The sequence below is a fragment of the Strigops habroptila genome, chromosome 2 (genome assembly GCF_004027225.2).
Source record: "Strigops habroptila isolate Jane chromosome 2, bStrHab1.2.pri, whole genome shotgun sequence".
Taxonomy (NCBI): domain Eukaryota; kingdom Metazoa; phylum Chordata; class Aves; order Psittaciformes; family Psittacidae; genus Strigops; species Strigops habroptila.
This window is the reverse complement of record NC_044278.2, coordinates 58,917,761-58,937,449: the sequence shown is the minus strand read 5'-3', so window position 1 is coordinate 58,937,449 and position 19,689 is coordinate 58,917,761. Positions and strand designations below refer to the sequence as shown.

The window sequence follows — 19,689 nt, the reverse complement described above, 5'->3', positions numbered from 1 at the left end:
GTGATGCTCGGATGCATCAGCAAGAGCTGACAAACTGATTGCAACACAGCTGCTGTGAGAAGAGCCCAAAAAATGAGGGGACGTGGGGCAAACGGAACTCGCAGTGGTGTAGCCAACTGTACTCCCTGTGTACAGCCCTTTCATCTCTTTTGCTAATTTACCTAGTGTTGCTGAGGAATGCCTACATACCACTGTTCTAAAGGCTTTCTGTCACTACACATTTATGCTGTGGCAGGATGCTGACTGAAAGCTCATGTAAATAACATGATTTGGATCTACATCATAAATATCAGCTGGAAACAAAAGGAAGGCAATGTAGAGAGCCAGTCAAAAAAAGGGTGAAACAAGCTTTTCCATTGTGAGGAAAAGGTATTATTTTTTGAGGTTTGCACGTGAAGGAACCAAAAAGACGAGTGTAAGTGATAGATGGATTGGAATTGTTTTGTTACAATTGTAACACACAAGCAGTTTGCATGTAAAGTTAAATAACATTTATTCCTTAGTTCTACATCAGCCCTACATGTCTGATTCACCAAGAGGAAGGATTTATGATCAATAGGCTGTGGCTGCGAGAAATGACTTCATTCCTTTTCCTTTTTGCATTGCTCACAAGCTGTGCTTCTGCCATGAAGCCTTTCAGCAGTGAACTCTGTACAGATTTTGAAGTCCAAGTTGTGCTGTACCTCATGTATAACAGCATCTGAATAGTTTTTATGTATTCTAGATTCCTGTGATTAAAATTCTGTAAAGATCTTATCTAGCAAAACTCCTTAACCTGCAGTTAACTTGCAGCACATGAGCAGTCCTGTTGGTTTCTGTGCAATGAATTTCCTGCTTGAAATTTCTTCCTGGAAAAACATGTGTGTTCTAAGTGATTTTGTCAGTTGTGGTTTGCAGCTAGAATTTCAGGTTCTTCCAAGTTTTAGCAAACTTTTAGAAAAGTATTAGCAAAATGAGTTTGGTAAAAAAGAACTTTTTCCTGTTAAAAAACCCAAAATACAAAAAACCAAACTAACCAAACAAGCAAACAAACCCCCAACAAACAAAATCTCTCCTATTGCAGAAGCACTGTTTCTGGATGCTTAAGACATCCAAGAAAGGTGAATTTCAGATATAAATTTTTTACTGATAGAAACGGAGCTAAGCAAAGTTATTAGTGGCTTTTGGAATTCCTGTCTAAGGTCTCTGGGGAATTTCCTAGGAGAAGCAGGAGGAAGGAGTGCAGCACCCAGAGGTTGTTCACATCTGGTTTGGTTGGGTTTTTTTGCAGAGGGCTCTCTAAGGCATGTGACAAGGAAGGTCAGCTGTATTTCTACCCCTGCTGCCTTCAGTCTTTAAGCAGTACCATTTTCTATTTATTTGATTGCACAATATCAAGAATTTTCGTAGGTCTTACAGTGATCTTACCAGCAAAATTAGCTTTAGCTTATCCATTCACTTAAGTGAATGCAAGAGCAAGATGTGAAGTCTAATGCACATGTCTAATGCTTCGCTCTCCCAGTAGATCTAACACAATATGCTTTTGAAAGAGTTAATACAAGATGTAATCTTTACATACATTAAATTAGTTTTGTGTGATGGAATAGAGTATCCATAACATAAATAAGGTATCTAGGATCTCCTTAGAAGTGCTCTTGTTTTTTGCTAAATAACCGTACAAGCCACAAGAGCCCAAAGAAGGGAAGACAAAGAGTAGAAAGAAACTCACCACAGTGATGCCATCATTTAACAATGATTCTCCAAAGATCATCATGTAAAGCTGCTCATTAACGGAGGCTTCTTCAAAAACTACCAGGGCTGCTACAGGATCCACAGCTGAAATCATGCTGCCAAAGAGCAGGTTCTGCAGCAGGTCCAGGTCAGTCAGGCCAAAGGCTTCTATCTGGCAGATTCCATAGAGGGAGAGGCCTATTCCAAATGAGTTTAGCAGAGATCCCAGCAAAGACCACCACAGGATGGACCCAAAGTTTTCAAAAAATGGGCGAGTTGGCATGAAATAACCCTCTTCTAGGATAATGGGTGGAAGGAGATACAAGAAGTAAATACTTGAGTTCATCACCGGTGGAGATTTGTGATCTGAAACAAAAATGATTGCTCCTACTAGTGCTCCAATGACAATCAGGATGCAGCTTTCGGGCATGAGTCTTGGTAATCGGTGATAGAGGTGGAAACCTTGAATAAAACATTAGGGTATTATTCCAATTTAAATTAACCTGATGTCAGACAGATGTTTGCCTGCCTTTGAATACTTTGTCTTCAGACAGCCAGGTTTTGCTCTTTAGATTTCAAATGTGAAAACAGGCAGTACCATTCCCTTCAAAATTAAACATTCCCAGGCTTGTACCTCTAAAGCAGGGGAAGAGTTTGGCCATGAACCTCTTGTCTACCTGCTCCCCAGCTCAATTTCTGAGCAAGTGTGACTGAGTCTAAGCTCTGCTTCTAAGAATGCAGTAGCTTCTTTGAAATTGTACTCCACAATTTGGAAAGAAAACATGCTTCAAGAGTCCTTGCTGCCAAACTGCTACTGCCAGACCTCTGAGGCACAGTATTGTCCCTCCATCTCAAAGAGATCCCTCTTCCTGGCTGCAGGTTCCAAGGCAGCTTCCCCCCCAGTGCTGTGGAGGGTCACTGGCTGCAGAGCTTCTGCTGGGTTTGGGCTGACCAGGAACCTGGAGAAGTTCAAGGGAGCAGCCCAGATGCCATCATCTGCTCAGGTCCCTCCACTTTCAGCACTCCCCTGAAGCATTAAATGGACTCCAGGTCATCTGCAGACAGAGGGACTGAGTACTCATGAACAATAACACATGCAAAGCAGCAGGAGTCAAGCCACAATAATGTAAGGCTTTGTACAAGATGACTAACCTTGCATTTCTGGGAAAACTGCTGTTTTTACATAGGGTAAAGAACCCCATGAGTTAGTTTATTGAAACAAAACCAGTGATTTCAGCCAGGCTGAAATAACTACCAGCAGCAATCAAATATCTGAGAAAATAATGCATCCTAAGGGTTTGGTTTTTTTCCCTCACTAGAATAAAGGTTGAATCTACACTAGCAAATTAATCAGGCCAAAGAATTTTCAAAGCAGAAAGGTTCAGGCTTCATCCATACAGCCACATTCTATTCCCTACCCCAGCAAGTAGTGGTCACATCCAAATTGCCTGTGGGAACAGATCCCAGCCCACAGTCTGCCTGGGCACTGCCTGGGAGAAGGCTTGTCAATAGGAGCCAGAGCTGAGAAGGAGCACATCAGCACTGATATGGTGTAGACAGTCACACACAGCTTCCCGACAGGGTGCTTGTTAGTTTATAAGCATAGATGTAGCCAAGCTGTTTTACAGAAAAAGGGCCATACTTACCAATATAAATGTTGTGGGTGTGAATCTCCTGCCCACCTCAATGTACTGCTAGTGCAACTGCATTCATGTAATTCTTCCCATCTGACACAAATACTGATACCAATACTAAGATAATGTCTAGCAATGGCTCATCTAGTTACTGTACCAGGAACTGTGTAATCATACGGCAAATGAAAGAGTTTTTTTGCTAGAAATTTAAGAATTATTCAGAATTTACAAGAATGAGAATGAAGGAGACTAAGAAATCTATAAATCCAGTGGCTGTGTCTCCATGCCTGAGGCTAGGTCAACCTTCATCCCATAGCTAGAAGTTAATGCCGTAACTGCACTTCGGTAACCCTCCAATTATCTATATTCAACACTGAAGAAAAAGAAAAATATTTTTATGTTATTTTAAAAATTTATTTAGGAGATTTTTTGTTTTTACAGAAAAGTATGTTAACTCTACTCATCTACTTCTCTAATTAAAAAAGTCTTGTTCAAGTCTTCTGTCAGTGTTACGGGATAAGGGGATTGTTTTGCCTTTCAAGGTCTCGGAAATGTTTCCCACTCTGGAATCTTGAAATCCAGAAAGAAGATAATGCCTGAATAAAACACTGAAAAATTTAAGTTTGGAAATCTTCTTCCCTAGGTAACCAGATTATTCAGACTAACTCTTTCTACCAAATAGATTTGAAGTCAGCAGCTCCACACTGTTCAATGAAAATAATATTACTTGAAAACCCCCGGCTAAGGAACAGGTCTGCCTGGGAGGATGCTTGGGAGGCACCACACAGTTCTTCTAAAGTATCTACTTCTTGCTCAAAACAAGGATATTATCATATGGAAAGTCCTGTGTTTTTATGTGTGATGAATAACGAAATTGATCAATATGCTCACTGCTAACACACTGCTGACACTATAACAGCAAATTTGATTTGTGAAAATTTTTATTTTTATTTTAGCAGTGAAGAATTCATTTATAGGAATTGGATTGAGATCATCAGCTATTATAAAGCTGGCAAATCATGGTCAGTGGTAGCAATATTTGTCTGTTGTGTGACTATAACATGAAAAATGTTTATTTTCAGGCCACCTCCAGAAAATCATCAGTTCAATCTCCCAGCCTGTTCTATAGTAACATTTGAAAATCCCATGGAAAGATCAAAAGGACAGGGAGATCACATGTGTGCAGCTCTTCACCTTATTACTATCTTCTTCATTTATTTGATGTTGCTGCCTTAATTCTGAATGGTCAAAATAATTTGAGCCCCGCTATGAAAATGTGCAAGACACGTGGTGAGCCATTTTTGACACGTTAATTGCAGTTCCTACCTCTCCATGAGTTGTCTTTCTTCATTCAGATACCTACAGGGAGTTCTAATAGAAGCTGGATGTACTGGTATGTACTGAAAAGGCACTTACCCTACATCTCTAATGACCTACACTCACTTAGATTCTCAGTTTCTCTCTTCTGGTATTACTTTCTGAGAAAGTCTAAAGAGCAAACATGTAAAACAAAGACTCATAGGGAAACATTTCCTATTATTTGCACAGTGGAAGAATTCTTCCCACTTTTCTCCCCCAAATTCAATTCACTTTTAGTCTCAGCTGGCGTTACTGATTTCTACAGCTGTGGCAGGTTGTAAATTCTCATAACTTGTGATGTTTAAAGACTAGAAAAAGGGATGGACAGCACTGTGTAGGGCAGCTCCGTTGCTACTCACTAGCCTAGACAACCCAAGAGACACGAGGGTTAGAAGTCATAAATTTACTTAAGTAAGCTGGAAGAATTTAGAGGTGGAATTTTGTCATTGCCATGGTAATGAACACACCTGTTCTTTTGAGGACAGAAGCTCTAAAAACAATCCCAGCTACAAAAATGCATGGAAGATACTAGGTTACATGGTATGCTTTTAACATCTTGCTGGTGTAGGAGGACCCAAGATCCCATTTTCTACTTACCTATTTTTGCAAGAGAGGCAAGGAGGATCCAAAGCGTAACTTCATAGGGAATTTGCACATAGCCATAGTCCACTGTGAAAACATGTAGCCTCGTATCTTGTGAAGAGCCAACAGCACCCCCCTGATGAGGTTCATAGTGAGGCAAGAAGCTGTTGCTCAGGTTGGGCTCATCCACATAAGCAGCAGCAGAACAGCATACCAGGCTTGACAGCAAGAGCAACCAGTTCAAAAGCTTTGCATGTGCAAGTGTGGCAGAGCCCATGTCTGCAGCTGCGACTATTTTATTACAGATATAGCACATAGTGGGTGCGTGAAGGTATGCAACGCTCACGCTTGTTGATTCGTGCTGCTCATAACCACGGCTGCTTCTTCCTCAGGGCTGCTTCATTTGCCTTTTAGATGTCGTTTTAAAAGCCCTAATGTGCCTGTCCTGTTCCTTGTATTACAGACCGACCTGGAGTTTGTATAAAGATACCGGTTCTGCAGGTTCCTTCAACCTAGATAAACCTCGGCCACAGCATCTCTCTGTTAAGGAATAAAAGCCCTCTCTAAGTATATTATTTATCCAGCCACTCTGATTTCTTTTTCTCACTGTCAAAAAAAAACCAAAAAAAACTTTAGGCAGCACAAATAAACAGCATCAGGTGGGTGAGATGGTGGCACCCTGGGCATGCAGAAGAGCCCACTCCATACCTTCCTCTCCTGCCCTCACTCCCTGCCTGCCTCCCCAGTGCAACTGGCACCTCAGATACCACCACACTTGGCACCGCTCACTGGTCCTGTCTCACCTGGGAACAGAACTGCTTGGCGTGTAAATAAATGGGCTCTGCAGGGCTCACAGTAGGGACATCTGGTGGAGGAACACGCAAATTGCCTTCTTGTTTAGAAACTTCTCTCCCTTAAGTGCATGGACATAATTTAGCAGATAATAACAGCAGAAAGAAGAAGGTCTGAGACACATCATGTGTCTAAAACTCTATCTTGAGTTGTCTTGTATTTGACATTTGTTTTACTCATGCCAGCAAGGCATTTACTGGACAACCACGTTATCCTCCTCCAATGCAACATTCACCCTTATAGAACATTTTTTTTTAAAAGGTCAGCCCCTTCTCTCCTCCACAAAAACTATCATGTTTAGTGTTAGGATAACAAAGTGTATGAACATAGTAGTTTTGACTAAAAGCTGCTAAAGCCTGTATTACATACATTATAAGTGAGTAAATTTAATTTACTGACAAATTACTCAAATTGCCACTGATTTGGTTGTGCTGGGAAACAGGGCAGACTAGTGGGAACAGAGATGTACCCCAAAACAACTAGTGCTGAGGACCCCATATCCACATTGCATGTGTTTTGGAGGGGATTCCTTCAGACCAACTGGTCTCACAGACCAAGTGTCCCTTCATGGGTGGAGAATACGTTCCACTTGACTTCCAGTGGAAAGAGATCCAGTGCGTTCACCTCTGATGCTCTGTAGTGCAAAGCAGAAGGCAACAAGTAGTGGCAACTGGGAAATTTGCTTCAAAAGCTTATAATGATCTGAACTAAATCCCCATTGCGGGTGTCAAACTTTTCCATGATACAGCCAGTGATGCCATTTGATGTTCTGTTTCTACATGAGGCACTATCTTCTACTTCTGCCCCACAGCACCACCAGTCTCTCCGCTGAAGGCTTTGGACCCAACACAAAATTAGGTAGATAATGCTCAGCCTGCTTGCAGAAGAGTTGGGTTGGTTTTTTTTTCAGTATACTGGTTTTGTTAACAGCAGTGTTTCTTGAAGTCCCCTTCCAACAAGAAATCTGGCAGATGAGCTACTCAATTAGCATTATAAAAAAACATTTTTTTTAACTTGAAGGCCAAATGAAGTCAGCAGAACACCAAATCAGTGGATCTCCTACTCAGCTTCTCTTAACACTAACCACTGCATTTAACTTAACTACAGACTGCAAGATGCCGTGAAAGTAAGTAAGTGATGTGAACCCTGGAGAGTTAGCAGCCAGAGGACTAGAAAGGAAAGACTTCGAAGTCCCTGGAAGTCTACCAGCTGTGACAACCAGGACTCTGATTTACAATTGCAATGCACCAATGATATTAACAGATTCAATGGGACCCATGAGTGACCAGCACCAGACAGGATCAGCAATATGCTCCAAGTAAGAAATGTTTCACAACTGGTGGGAATGCTTTCTCTCATTGCAGGAATGATGGAGATGCCCTGACACAGTGCTGCTTCTTTTCTCAACTCCTTTGGCATACCCAGTGTAGCAGTCTCCCATGGTACTTCCTTGATGCTCCCACAGGAGGAGGTGACTTGTTTAAAGACTTTGGATTTGTCTCACTGGACTGCACAGAAAAATTACACTGCAAACTTTCTCCAGAGTTCCCTTTTTAAATATTTTTCTAGAAAACAAGTATAAAAATATTCTAGAAGAAATACAGTGCAAAGAACAAAGCGTTCACATGTATGCCTCAACATCACAGCAAAATATAACAAATATAATAAAAATAGTACAGAAATAATAATTTATGAAAGAAAGCTTACATTTACAGTTGTGTTCAGTGCCATATATTTTTACTGTGGGGCTGCAGCACTATCACACTGCAGTCCTTCTCACTGTTTTGGAGTGAGCTATTGCTGACTGTAGTTACAGTCCACAGTGGTCAGCCAGTGTAGAAAAGGCCCTTTACAGTCACGTCACCATTCCTGAGCCTGCTGTCATCCCTCTGTGAAATTTCTGCTATTGATATATCAGGCTGAATAACCTTAGGCAAAAGTCCTTTAGGCTCCAATTTCCCAACATCTTGGTACTTTTCACTGGCATGTGGTAACGCATATATTTCCAGAACTTGTTTGGAGCAGCAGAAACAGAAGACTTCCAGGTAATGACTGGTAATATCCGAAGAGCTTTCTTCACTACTGGAGGCAAAGTCTCTGGCTCTTGGAAAGCCTGGAACTTTATTAATACCAGTTTGATCTTTTTGTCTTCCAAGGCACAGTTCACCGCTGCCTGCAGTTCAAAGATGCTTGGCCCACTGACATAGGCTGGGCTTAAAATAATTATTGCTCGTCTGCTTTGTTTAATAGCTGTAACAACTTCATCTGTGTATGCTGAAGAAGAAATGACAACAATCATTACTCCATTCTATAATGGACTTTATACCTTATCAGTTCCTTTATTGACAGCTAAAACCCAGAAATAAGGAAATCCAAAAATAGGGATGCTAAGCAATCACAAAACCCCTATAAATGTGTTTGCTGTCAGAGGGTGCTGCAGTTGTTCTTGCGCAGCCTGGAGAATACAACTTGCTGCTCAGGAGGTAGAGGTCACAGCTGAGATCTAAACACACTGTTGCTACTTGAACAGGGTCTCAAGGGGCACTTGGACTTGTCTTTGTCTCCCCAGGGACAGGTACTGAGGCCTTTCTAATTACTGCAGCTAGCATTGACTAAAGTAGCTCAGGAAGTAATTACTGAAATATTTGTGGTCTTCTTTTCAGTGAATGGAGTCTGCTTGAAAAGAAATTCTTAAATGAGAAGCTTTATCTCAGCCTAGTAGCTCCCAGAGACCACACTTAAACATACACCTCAGTATGCCTGAGGTGCAGGGGCCAGACATAAACATCAAAACATTGCGAGATTTGAGCAGAAATTCCAGTACCAAAATATACCATTTGCTGACCTGGTGCATAATGTTTTTTGGAAAGTGAAAACAATTTTATAAAGAACTGAAGATTTTTTACTATACACAGGGAACCTACCTCCTCCTGGAAGAATATCTCTTTCAAGAATGCATAACTTGTATCCATATTTAGTTTCCAGCATATCTGGAAGAAGCTCCAGGGCAAATTTTGCTTCACTAATTAAAGTAGAGTTACTTTCAGAAGAGTCTAGTTTTGCATAGGACACAAATGCATCAAATTCTTTGCCATCTAAAATAAATAAATAACACTGTATGCATTAGCAAATCTGTCTGAAGCAGATTTGTCTGAAGCATTCAGCTTCTTTCTTAATGCTCAGTTTCCATTTATATATATTTAAGTAGGACATAATCCAACAGGTGAGAACACATTTTATGGCCAATCCCCTTAGGCAGAAAGGTAACTGGGTAGGCACAGTTGGTCTGCACACTCCATGCATCCACATTGCAAATGGTGCTGTGTGCACATGGTGCATGAGAGTCAGGGAGAAGGACAGAGGCTACCATGATGGAACCCAACTGTGTCTTCAACTTCAATGCACAAATCTTGGCAGGTCTTTCTTTGTCCTGCTGACATACGGGGTGAGCGTTAAGGGGACTTTCCAGAGGTTCTTAAATCAGTTTGTTACCAAATAGAGGGGAAATCTTGAGTGATTTTCCAAATCACTTTTTCCGGCTGCCTTAGGGCTCACAAAAATACTTTCCAAAAGGGCAGTTAATTGTCTCTCATTATGGATGTATTTATAGATACCTAGATACAGTTATTTCACACTTACGTATAATGTACATACACACATGCAAACACAAAAGCAGACTCAGACACCTCTATCTCAAGCTGCATCAAGATTCAAGAATTTTTAGAAAAATTTCCTTCATCACATACTACCAGATTCTTTCAACTCATGTAAGAAAGTTATATGTTAAGTTCTTTGAAGTAGGCACAGTCATTTCTGATGCCTTTTCATACTGCGTATGTTGGAGACCCATTTTATCTGAGATGATGGGGTGATGTTACTATGAAGATTTGAAATATCAGAAGCTGATCACTCTGGTGTAAATGTCAAGATGGTCAACATTATTTTTAGAAAGGAAATATGAATATTTCCCAAATGTATACTTCTCAGTTGGTACCCTGTATCATCATCTTACTTTTCTTCTTTGTTTATTTGGCTTCAAGTAAAAAATGCAATAGACTCTGGAGTTCCTCACTTAATTCTGCAAGGACATTTGATTCTTGTCCACAGGTTCTGTTGAACACTTCAGGAGAATGAGGTTAAAATGTTGGAGAGGCTCTATTATCTCCTGAAAAAGGACTGCCAAAATTCAACTTCCTACTCTAATCCTCCATGGTTAAATAAGGGATCTTGTAAAAGGCTAACTGTGACATTTCAGTTGGTGTTAGATACTTCCTCCACACTGCCTGGCTTTTTTTCCGTCTGAATCCACTGGGCATCTTGCTAGCTTTAACAGCCTTTGTATCAGCTCAAAGAGAGCAGGGTCAGTAAGAGAATTTAATTAAACGGTTAATTCCTACCAGATTAACCCACATGGCAAAAGGAAGTAGAAAAACTGAATAAAAGTAACATTATGCAATATTTCTTACCTCCTGTAGTTTCATTGTGGACCAGATAACTTCGGTACATCAGCACTATTTCAATCCAGTGCTGGTAAATAAAGGCAGTGCACAGAAGTAATGCAAATAGAATAGAAATGACACTGCACAGGACATGTAAGAGAAACACTGTAGAAAGAAAAGGGTCTATCATAACTCAGGCTTTCCAAAATAATGTTGACACTCTAGATGAAAAATTCAGTCCAAAAATGGGGGCAAACCATCTCACAATCTTCTTTCTTACCCCACTGGCAAACCTTAGGGAAGCCAGGAAGTCATTTAAGTGCAAACCCTAACAGAGTTTCAGTCTACCATCAGGGACCTTTTTTGAATAGAATCTCCTTGATGGTATGAAAAGCTAATCTGTGATAGAAAGCACATAGAGAATGGTCTCTGGTACACTCAGCAGGGCTGAAAGTAGTCATTGCTTGAGTTGGAAATGTCACATCAGAACACACAGCTGCACACAGTCCCCTGCTGGAGACTTCCTGTGCCACTCTAATGATGAATCTCCATTGTAAATTATGGTTCAGTGGTTTAATTTCAACATTGATTCTGGTTTTGGTCTTTGCTTGAAAGGCTGCCACATTCATCAGTTATGGTAACTTCTCAGAAACATGCATGCTAAGGACTGGGAAAACAAACAGAAACATCATATGAAAATCAAGGAATACTATTGCTTTCAGCAGCTGCCCTGATTCAGTTTAGTAGACTGTATTAATGTTGAGAAATCCTACTCTTCTCTTCTTCCTCCCAGTCACTCTCCAGATTCCACTTGGCCCACTTGCCTGCAGTAAGTCCCTAGATAGCCCTGTCCTTCTGAGTAGTCCTAAGAATAATGTGCCTTTCTAGACATCTGGCAAATCACTCCCATCCAGCTTGAAGAAATTTCTGCAGTTGCCTAAAGTATCAATGGGAAATGAATTTGTAGCAGTGAGTAAACCAAAATGTGTCTTCAAGGGAAGATAGTCATCCATCTATAGTTTTACCTCTCTGCTTTCTTTTCAGCTGGATCACAGCTGTGGCATTCCCCACTGAATTCTCAGCAAAGCACGTGAAGTTGCTTCCAAGGTCCCTTTCAGTAACTTCTTTCAGTTTTGCAACATGAAGAAGTGTGTGCCCCTTTAAACCTGCTGGATAAACACTAAAGAGAGAAAAATATGTGTTTGCGTGACACCTTTGCTGCTCATGCACACAATCCTCAAATGTCTTAAACACAAAGAAAGAGGAGCTTGCAACTTCTTAACGTTCATCTTGAACTTTTAACAATGATGTGATATTCTGGTTTGGAACTTCCATTTGGTTTTTACATTAAAAGAAAATAATCAAAAGTCTGCAGACTGAAAGGTTTATTCTTAATTCATCAACTCTACAAAATTCTTAAGCACTTGCCTAGTTTTAAATATATAGCCCCCTTTGACTTCTGTACGATTATTTGTGGTTTTCTAAGATGTAAAAAAACCCAAACTCTCAGGGTAGAAATGGAGGGAAATGAAACTTCAAAAGGAGCCACAAGAGAGAACTAGATGGGCAAAAAGACTGAGCAGCACAGCCTCTTGCACAGGGCTAAAAAGCCCAAGGACAGGAGAGGTAAACAGAATAAGGTGTAAGGGACAGAAGTATGGGAAATGAAGAGATAACAGAGGAATCCCTTTGGGGTTGAGTGAGGGTTGTATGGAACAGATGCGTGCCTTCAACCACTCTAGAACCCAGGGTTTCTGTGTCTCAGCGTTTCTCTTTGAAAACCACAAGTACAGGCATCTCTTTGGTGGTCCTGAAGGCACCTCACATCTTGCCACTGCAAAATGACAGTCTACCATGGCACTACTTCTGCTAACTAAAGATACACAGGCATGAGCATGGGCAAGGATTCAACCTGTACTGAAAGTCTGCTGGGAATATTTTATTCATTTAGATTTTTAAAATTGAACAGAAATTGTATGCATGCAAAAAGCTAAAAACCTGGTAAGAAGAACATTACAAAGCTAAACATTCAAAAGTTAGGAAAATCCAATTTCCAATCTACCTCATGAGTATGCGTGAGTGCATGTGTGTGTGTGATATCATAATTTCTTATTTTTTTCCCCATATAACTGCTGTTAAGAACTGGATTTTAGCAGTGGCAGCAGGTGTGCAGAAAAGTTTGCCCATAAAGATGACTCAGGGCTGTGTAGTGAAACATACACTTGCCTGTGTTATCTCCACTGTTTCTTGCCCAAGTTGGACACTGCGCAAGTGAATGAGACAGGGAAGTACAGGAAGGAAAGGGAAGTATGGTGACTATATGGGTTGTCCCCAAGCCACAGAAAATCTTTCACCTGCATGTTGCTTTTCTACAGGGTCTGGTTAATTATTGCCACGGGAGAATCCTGAAATTGTATCCTGAAATTCAGCCCTCAGATTGACTCAATAAACACACCCCAATGTCTGGGGCACCCAAACCCCTTTCAATGTCTACAGTACTGTTTTACTGATTTGGTTTATTCCCCATTCAGAGACAGCTTCCAAAGACAGATTGTGTGAGTTGCTGGCAAGGTATGACAGAGGGAATACTTGAAAAGAGCTGATACAGGTACAGGCAACCAAGCGACACTCATGCTGAAGCTGTCCATAGGCTAAAGCTTTAGGAAGAAGAGTTAAGACTGCACAGAAAGTTTGAGTTCTTCACTTTACGGTCATCAGTATGTGCTTTTGTAAGTAAGTGAAGTGCATGTGCCTGTCACATGCTCATGAACATATACATTAATAAATTGAAGAACAGAGCCTTCTGAGCTTTTTTCAGTAAAATGTATTCAGTAAAGTTGCTGTAGAAGCATTTTTACAGCTGCTGACTTTAGTAATAATCAGACTATTGGGATTTTTCTTACCTTGTTTCCTGATTCAATTTCTCGTTTATATTTTCTTTGTTGTTTCTTTTCCATGTTACCCTCATCAGAGAAGATCTTTCAAACCCAAACTGCACACGGCATTCCAATTCAAGTGGCTTTCCTGGAACAAATTAAGACAGGAAAACCATGCATGTAGATTACCAGAATATTTTTCTCCTAAATAGCCTGGGATCTGCATAACACATGATGCTTCCTTTAATATCCACAAAGATATATACCAAGCAAAAAACTACATTTTGTATAAAATTCTCATGCTCCTAGAAGGCAAAGCTGTTTTGCTTCACGAAGATCTATCATTACCTATTAATACCTCATTTAAACATTTTTTTTCACTTTCAGATAGGAAATCAAAACTCACCAAGCTCTGCTTCAAGGATCACCACACCATTGGGATACAAGAAGTTGGGTGGATGGATAGTGTTTTTTGCTGCAATTAACAGGAGTAGTGTTAATAACTACAATGCTATCATCAGTGCAGAAGACCAGAGAACATATCTTACAGAATTCTCTTTTTTGAAAGTTAGGTGGAATTTAGACACCTAAGTTCAAGAGGGTGATTTACACTTGTTGAGACTGCACAGATAAGGGAGTTTTGACCACAAAACTTATATAGCTACATAAAGACCTACTCTCTCAGTTAATCTGAGGCATCGTAGCCTGCACTTAAGGTTATTTAGAACTCAGAAATCAGGGGCTCCCCTTGCAAAACCCCCTGAAGGAGTTCTGTGCCAAGCCCCATTCCATCAAACACACACAGAGCAAAAAGTCATTCATCAGCACAGATACTTGCATTAATATAACCTTTTCTTTTTTTTTTTTTTTTTTCAAAACAAGGGCTGCCAAAGGGCACAGATAATGGCACCCACAGTTCATACAAGCTACTAAGCAATTACCCAGCCTCCGGAAAAACAACCTGAAGGTGCTAAAACCCACAGATCTGATATTCTAGGAAAGTCCCATCCTGCAGGAAATGGTGCCACATAACACTTTTTTTTTTTTAAACCAAGCCCCAGCACAGAAATGTATGCAAGATTCAGGGTGATTATATATGTATATGGCACCTTTCAAGTGTTTTTCTGATTGTGCTGTAAAGTGAGGGAAACGAACTGAGAAGCACAGTGCATTAGCTCAGGTTTAGTCAGATCAGAAAAAAAGCAGATCTATTCCATGACTGCTTGGAAAATATTTCAGGAATATAGCCAGAGAAAGGAATGAAAAAGCATTGTAATCCAGCACACAGAGGTCTCAAAATCTGGTGAGGCATGTTTTCCAGGCCCTGTTCTGGTGGGATGTATATATTTTTTCCATGACTTCTTAGTACCTAATGCATCAAACATCTGCAAAAAAGGGAACAGCTATTTCAGAGGAGTACTGTCCTCACTAGACCTTAGAACCAGGTTGTCTCCCCTGACACCTTTCTTTTGCTCCCTAAATCTTGTTCTCCCTTCCACAGAGTGGCCCACTTTCCACCAGGATGCTGAGAATGGGTCCTGTGCTCTTATACAAAAACGGCTGTACTGGGTCCATCCAGCTCAGGATATAGAACAGATGTAGCCATACCTTCCTCCAGGACCTGTGATTGACTGGAGTGACTGGAGTGTCTGATGAGAGTGTCTTACAGCACTCAAACACAGGTATCTGGAGAAAAGCACAACCACATCTCTCTTTTAGCAAACTAAAAAGTCTCCCTCATTTGTGATCCTGAGTTTCAAGCATGCTCCCTTGTTGACATTGTCCAACAGCACTCAGGCAATATCTGCACTTCACCCGAAGGGCAGGAGAGGACAGTAAATGTTATGGAAGAGGTCACCATGATTTGAAGGAGAATGTAAAGCCATGCCATATCAATGACCCAGAGTTCTGGATTAGCATTCATTGGCGCCCGTTGGAGTTGCATAAATTCTACTCCCAGATCAACAGATCTAAATCCTTTTGTAGACTTGGTTTACACTGTTGGGAACCACAAGAAATCCAAGGTGGAATTAGATCTTGAAAATCATGGCATTTTATGCTACATGTTGTTACTGAACAGCTTACAAGGATGCCAGAGAGGGACTCTTCATCAGGGACTGTAGCGATAGGACACAGTATAATGGGTTCAAACTTAAACAGAGGAGATTTAGATTGGATATGAGGAGAAAATTCTTTACTGTGAGAGTGGTGAGGCACTGGAACAGGCTACCTAAGGAAGTTGTGAATGCTCCATCCCTGGCAGTGTTCAAGGCCAGGTTGGATGGCGCTTTGAGCAACCTGGTCTAGTGGAAGGTGCCCCTGCCCATGGCAGGGGGTTGGAACTAGATGATCTTAAGGCCTTTTCCAACCCAAACCGTTCTATGATTCTATAATTCAAGGTTCTAGTCAACACGTCCTCAGAATACCTGGAAGAGTATTTTAATGATCATGTAGCAAATTCAGTTTATGGATTTTTCAGAACAAGAGCCTGAACAAAAGACATAAAGATGGTAGGAAAGCATAGAGAAAACAGACTTCAGGTATTTTATTCTGAATTATGATATTACTTACCGATGACTTCTACTGTAACTGTTGTTCTCATTGTCCACTTGGTAGTGTTGTCATATAGAGCATAATCACACACATATATTCCAGCATCTTTGTCATAGGTTGGATTCAAGCGGATTTCATTATGCTTAAGCTTTAGGCTTTTTCTGGTTTTCCTATGTTTTATCTGATGACCATCCTAAAAAAAAGAAAAAAAAAACAAACCATAAAAAATTAATAGCAAGGAATTAGAAGTCCTTTTTTTGTTGTTGTTGCTGTTATTAAATTATATTTTAGGATATTTGGATAGGATTACCATGGCAGTAAAGCTAAGCCAAACTCATTACACTGAATCACAAAAAAGGGCTTATTAGGAATCTGAGGACATTTGTCAGTTATATTAAAAAAAAAAATTTGGTCTATAATATGCGATTATCATTAAAAAAGTATTTTAAATTTGTGATTGCTGAGAAAAATGTAAAATCATGAAACTAATCTAAATTAAACTATTACTAAAGAGCAACAAAAAGGATCACTTTTTTGATGGACTGGATTTTTTTCCTTTGTAAACAAATTCTTTTGAAAAGATTTTCCTGTTCTTTTATGAGAAATAAATCATGGATTTGAATTGTCTGAGATTGACAACACTGTCACTATTTAAAAGATCAAAACTTGTAATTTTTGAAAAGCACCCCTATTTTTCAACTTAGTGTATTCATACTCTCTAAGACTACTAAGAATTTTCCTTAACTCAAATTCCTGAAAAAAATCCACTGGAGAGGAAGTATTTCTAGGCTTCTCTTTCATTAAATGATATTTTGGATGTGGCAAATTTCTTCAAAACTCTTACCTACAAACTTGCTATACAGCAATTCAAGATTCTACTTTTGGGTTTAATTTTTCAGGCTGCATTGTCTGCCAAAGAAGAGTTTAAAAACCTATGGCACATGAGCATTAACTAGACCACTGAGCTTTTTTGAATGCTCAAGACTGATTCTTACCTTGTACCATTTTACCTCTGGTTTTTTTACATGGCTGTAGCATTTTGTCCCAGGACAAGTTATTGAATTCCCATTGCCAGCAAGAAGATAGACTGTGTTTGTGTCATAAGCTGAACATTTTGCTACCTTTTTTGTTTGAACCTCCAAAACAATTTTGAGACATGGGATTTTTTCCCTGAGTGATGCAGGAAGAAAAGTTAAACATTTAAGACACAAAATAAAGCAAAACAGAACAATTACTTTTTGTATAGAAATAAAAGCCATTTGTTCCATTACGTACCATATCACACAGATGAACACTCCAGAATCACTGTACCTTACTGGTTTAAACCAAAGTGCATCCCCTTGGAGAGCAGGATTAGAGCTTTCCTTGATAGCCTTCAGTGGCTCTTTGTCTTTTTGCCAGAACCATTTCACCTTATGTTGTTCTAGAAGTGAGTTATTATAAATGTGGGTAGCATCTCTATCTGGTAAAGCACATTGTAAAACAAATTCCTCACCACTAATTGCACGATACCATATTTGAGGTTCAGCATGGGAACATCCTGAAAAGCAGGACAATAAAGTATCAGTACCACATGAAAGAACATACAGTCATCATGTTTTAAAAATATAATTAAGAACACTACAAAAATACAACTTTTCTTTTTGTTAAATAATTTTATGTGACCAGATGCTGGACTAATAGAGAATTGATTTCCTTAAACATGAAATTTGCCAGTGATTTCAAAAGTTCATTCAAAGGTTTCCAGAGGTTTTTAGACCTTTTTAAAAAGCCTAATGTGAAAATAGCTGAAGACTTTTAGTGAACTGAAGATTTTCACATGAGTGCTAACCTGTTAAACCTCAACTCTGTAGAAAAGCAGATGCAGCTTTTCTAGCTGTCCTTGTCTTAATGGAGAAGGGACTAACATAAGCCTGAAGAAGCAGAGCCTGCTCACCATACTCCCTATTTTGAGTAAGATTGACTATCATTATTGTCATGCTATTTTCAAATCTTTCCCCTCTTATGTTTCAGCTACTGTCTCTAAAATTAAACAAATTTTTTGATTCTGAAAGCTGTGGGCACCTGCCCCCAAATTCTCTGAAGGCTGACTGGCTTTGCTGCATAACCCCTCCAGCCTGTCAGGATGTGGTAACCCTTGAGAACATGGCAGGAGTTCACTTCAGTAGAAGGGACGGCATGAAATCTTCAGTTCCTCGCCTGCCCACCTGGCAGACTCCGTTTTGGTTTCTCTCTGAACTGAATTGGATCAAGCTCCTCCAATTAGATTGTGTGGGCTTGGACCAGCTGCTGAAGACTTTGGGGAGTCACAGAAGCAATTCATTTGCTCCATTCGGTTCTCAGAAATTCTCCTTTACATTTGCCCTTTTCATTAGGGAACTGATTTTTGAATCCTATTTACAGTAAACTGTATTACCAACACTTAAAAAGTTTACAGAAAGGCTAGAAACAGCTGTTTGCCTTACATGAGTATAAACAGGTGCAGGGAAAAGTCATGAAGGCATGGCAAAATGCAGATTCACTTTTCTCAGCTGTCAGAAAGCACCATGAACCCCAAACCTCACCAAAGCAGCCTCTTACCTAGCACGTTAATCTCTCTAACTTCTGCCCCACTGACAAATAATGCCAGGATCCAGCACAAAGTGAGCATGATTTTCTTTATCAATTTTGGTTGATATTCTGAAATATTTTCTTTAAGAACCATCTTTCTTTCTGTAAAAGAGGATGACAGATTTTTTTTTTTTTTTAATAATACTCCAGTAACATAGATAGGCAATTACATATCTTGTTATGTAGCTCTATAAAACTTATAGCCAGGATTTTCTAGATATCGTGCCTTTTTAAAAGGGGTTGCAGCACTCTTCCTGCTCATATTATTTCACACAAATGCAGACTAGATGATATTCAAGAATACGCAACATCCTCTTTAAATCTACCTTGCATAGAATTGCTTACAGGTGGATTTCCAAGTTTACAGCAATGCAGAGCTCCGCATCTGGAGTGGAAATGCAGGCCTTTCAACAGCTGCTGCTGTTAGAAGAAGAACCTGTCCTTTAAGATGACAGATAAGATACCAAATAACAAAAATCAGTCTTTAGCTAATGACAGCTATCAGCAACAGACTAAGGCAGGCATAACCGGCACCAAAAACCATGGAACTCTGTTTTATCTTGAAGGCCAACATGCTCAGAGTGTATAAGCTGGATTCCTTTGGGAATACCAAACCTAAAGATGTGTTGCAGCTACAACTTGCATTGGGTCCATGAGACTGGAGCTGAGCTATGCAGAAGGAAAACCCTAAAAGCGTGTACTGTATGGACACCAGGTCTTTGGTTCTAACTCATTCACCCAAGAGACATGCTCCTATTGGGCTTTATTACCAGCAAAACCAGGTATACTATAAGATGTCCATTAGGGTCAGCAGTGCAACCTTAAAAACCCTTCTTCTCCTCCATGACTTACCTGTGTGTGCACCACAGTGCTGTGTTGCACTGCCTGAATGGTCCTAGCAGAGACCTGCTGGATACGGTAACACGCACACCATCATAAGGTATCAGCTCTGTGCCATGCTATCTCTTAGCTGAGACCAGGAACACCCAGGGAATTTGGGAGCAGGACTCCAAAGCACTCAGCTGCACCCAGATCCCTATATTACAGCACCTTGTCCAAGGTGAAACCCCAAAC

The 19,689-nt window shown here is 40.1% G+C and overlaps 2 protein-coding genes across 2 annotated transcripts in view; both read right to left on the bottom strand.

Annotated features, from left to right (window-relative positions):
• The window catches only part of SLC9A4 (solute carrier family 9 member A4), a 34,080-nt gene extending 28,503 nt beyond the window's left edge, over nt 1-5,577 (bottom strand). The window contains exons 1-2 of the mRNA XM_030476474.1: nt 5,301-5,577; nt 1,709-2,172 (exon numbers count right to left, since the gene is read on the bottom strand). Of these exons, the coding sequence (XP_030332334.1) occupies nt 1,709-2,172; nt 5,301-5,562 (726 nt within the window). The 5' untranslated portion in view covers nt 5,563-5,577. The remainder of the gene's footprint in view (nt 1-1,708; nt 2,173-5,300) is intronic.
• Nucleotides 5,578-7,860: 2,283 nt separating this feature from the next.
• IL18RAP (interleukin 18 receptor accessory protein) lies at nt 7,861-18,709 on the bottom strand. The gene is made up of 10 exons (XM_030476748.1): nt 18,586-18,709; nt 17,281-17,545; nt 17,001-17,175; nt 16,024-16,198; nt 13,859-13,927; nt 13,480-13,600; nt 11,602-11,756; nt 10,604-10,741; nt 9,062-9,232; nt 7,861-8,411 (listed from the first exon to the last, which is right to left on the bottom strand). The coding sequence occupies exons 1-10, from the start codon at nt 18,707-18,709 to the stop codon at nt 8,041-8,043; spliced, it is 1,764 nt and encodes a 587-aa protein (XP_030332608.1). The 3' UTR covers nt 7,861-8,040.
• Between the last annotated feature and the right edge of the window lie 980 nt (nt 18,710-19,689).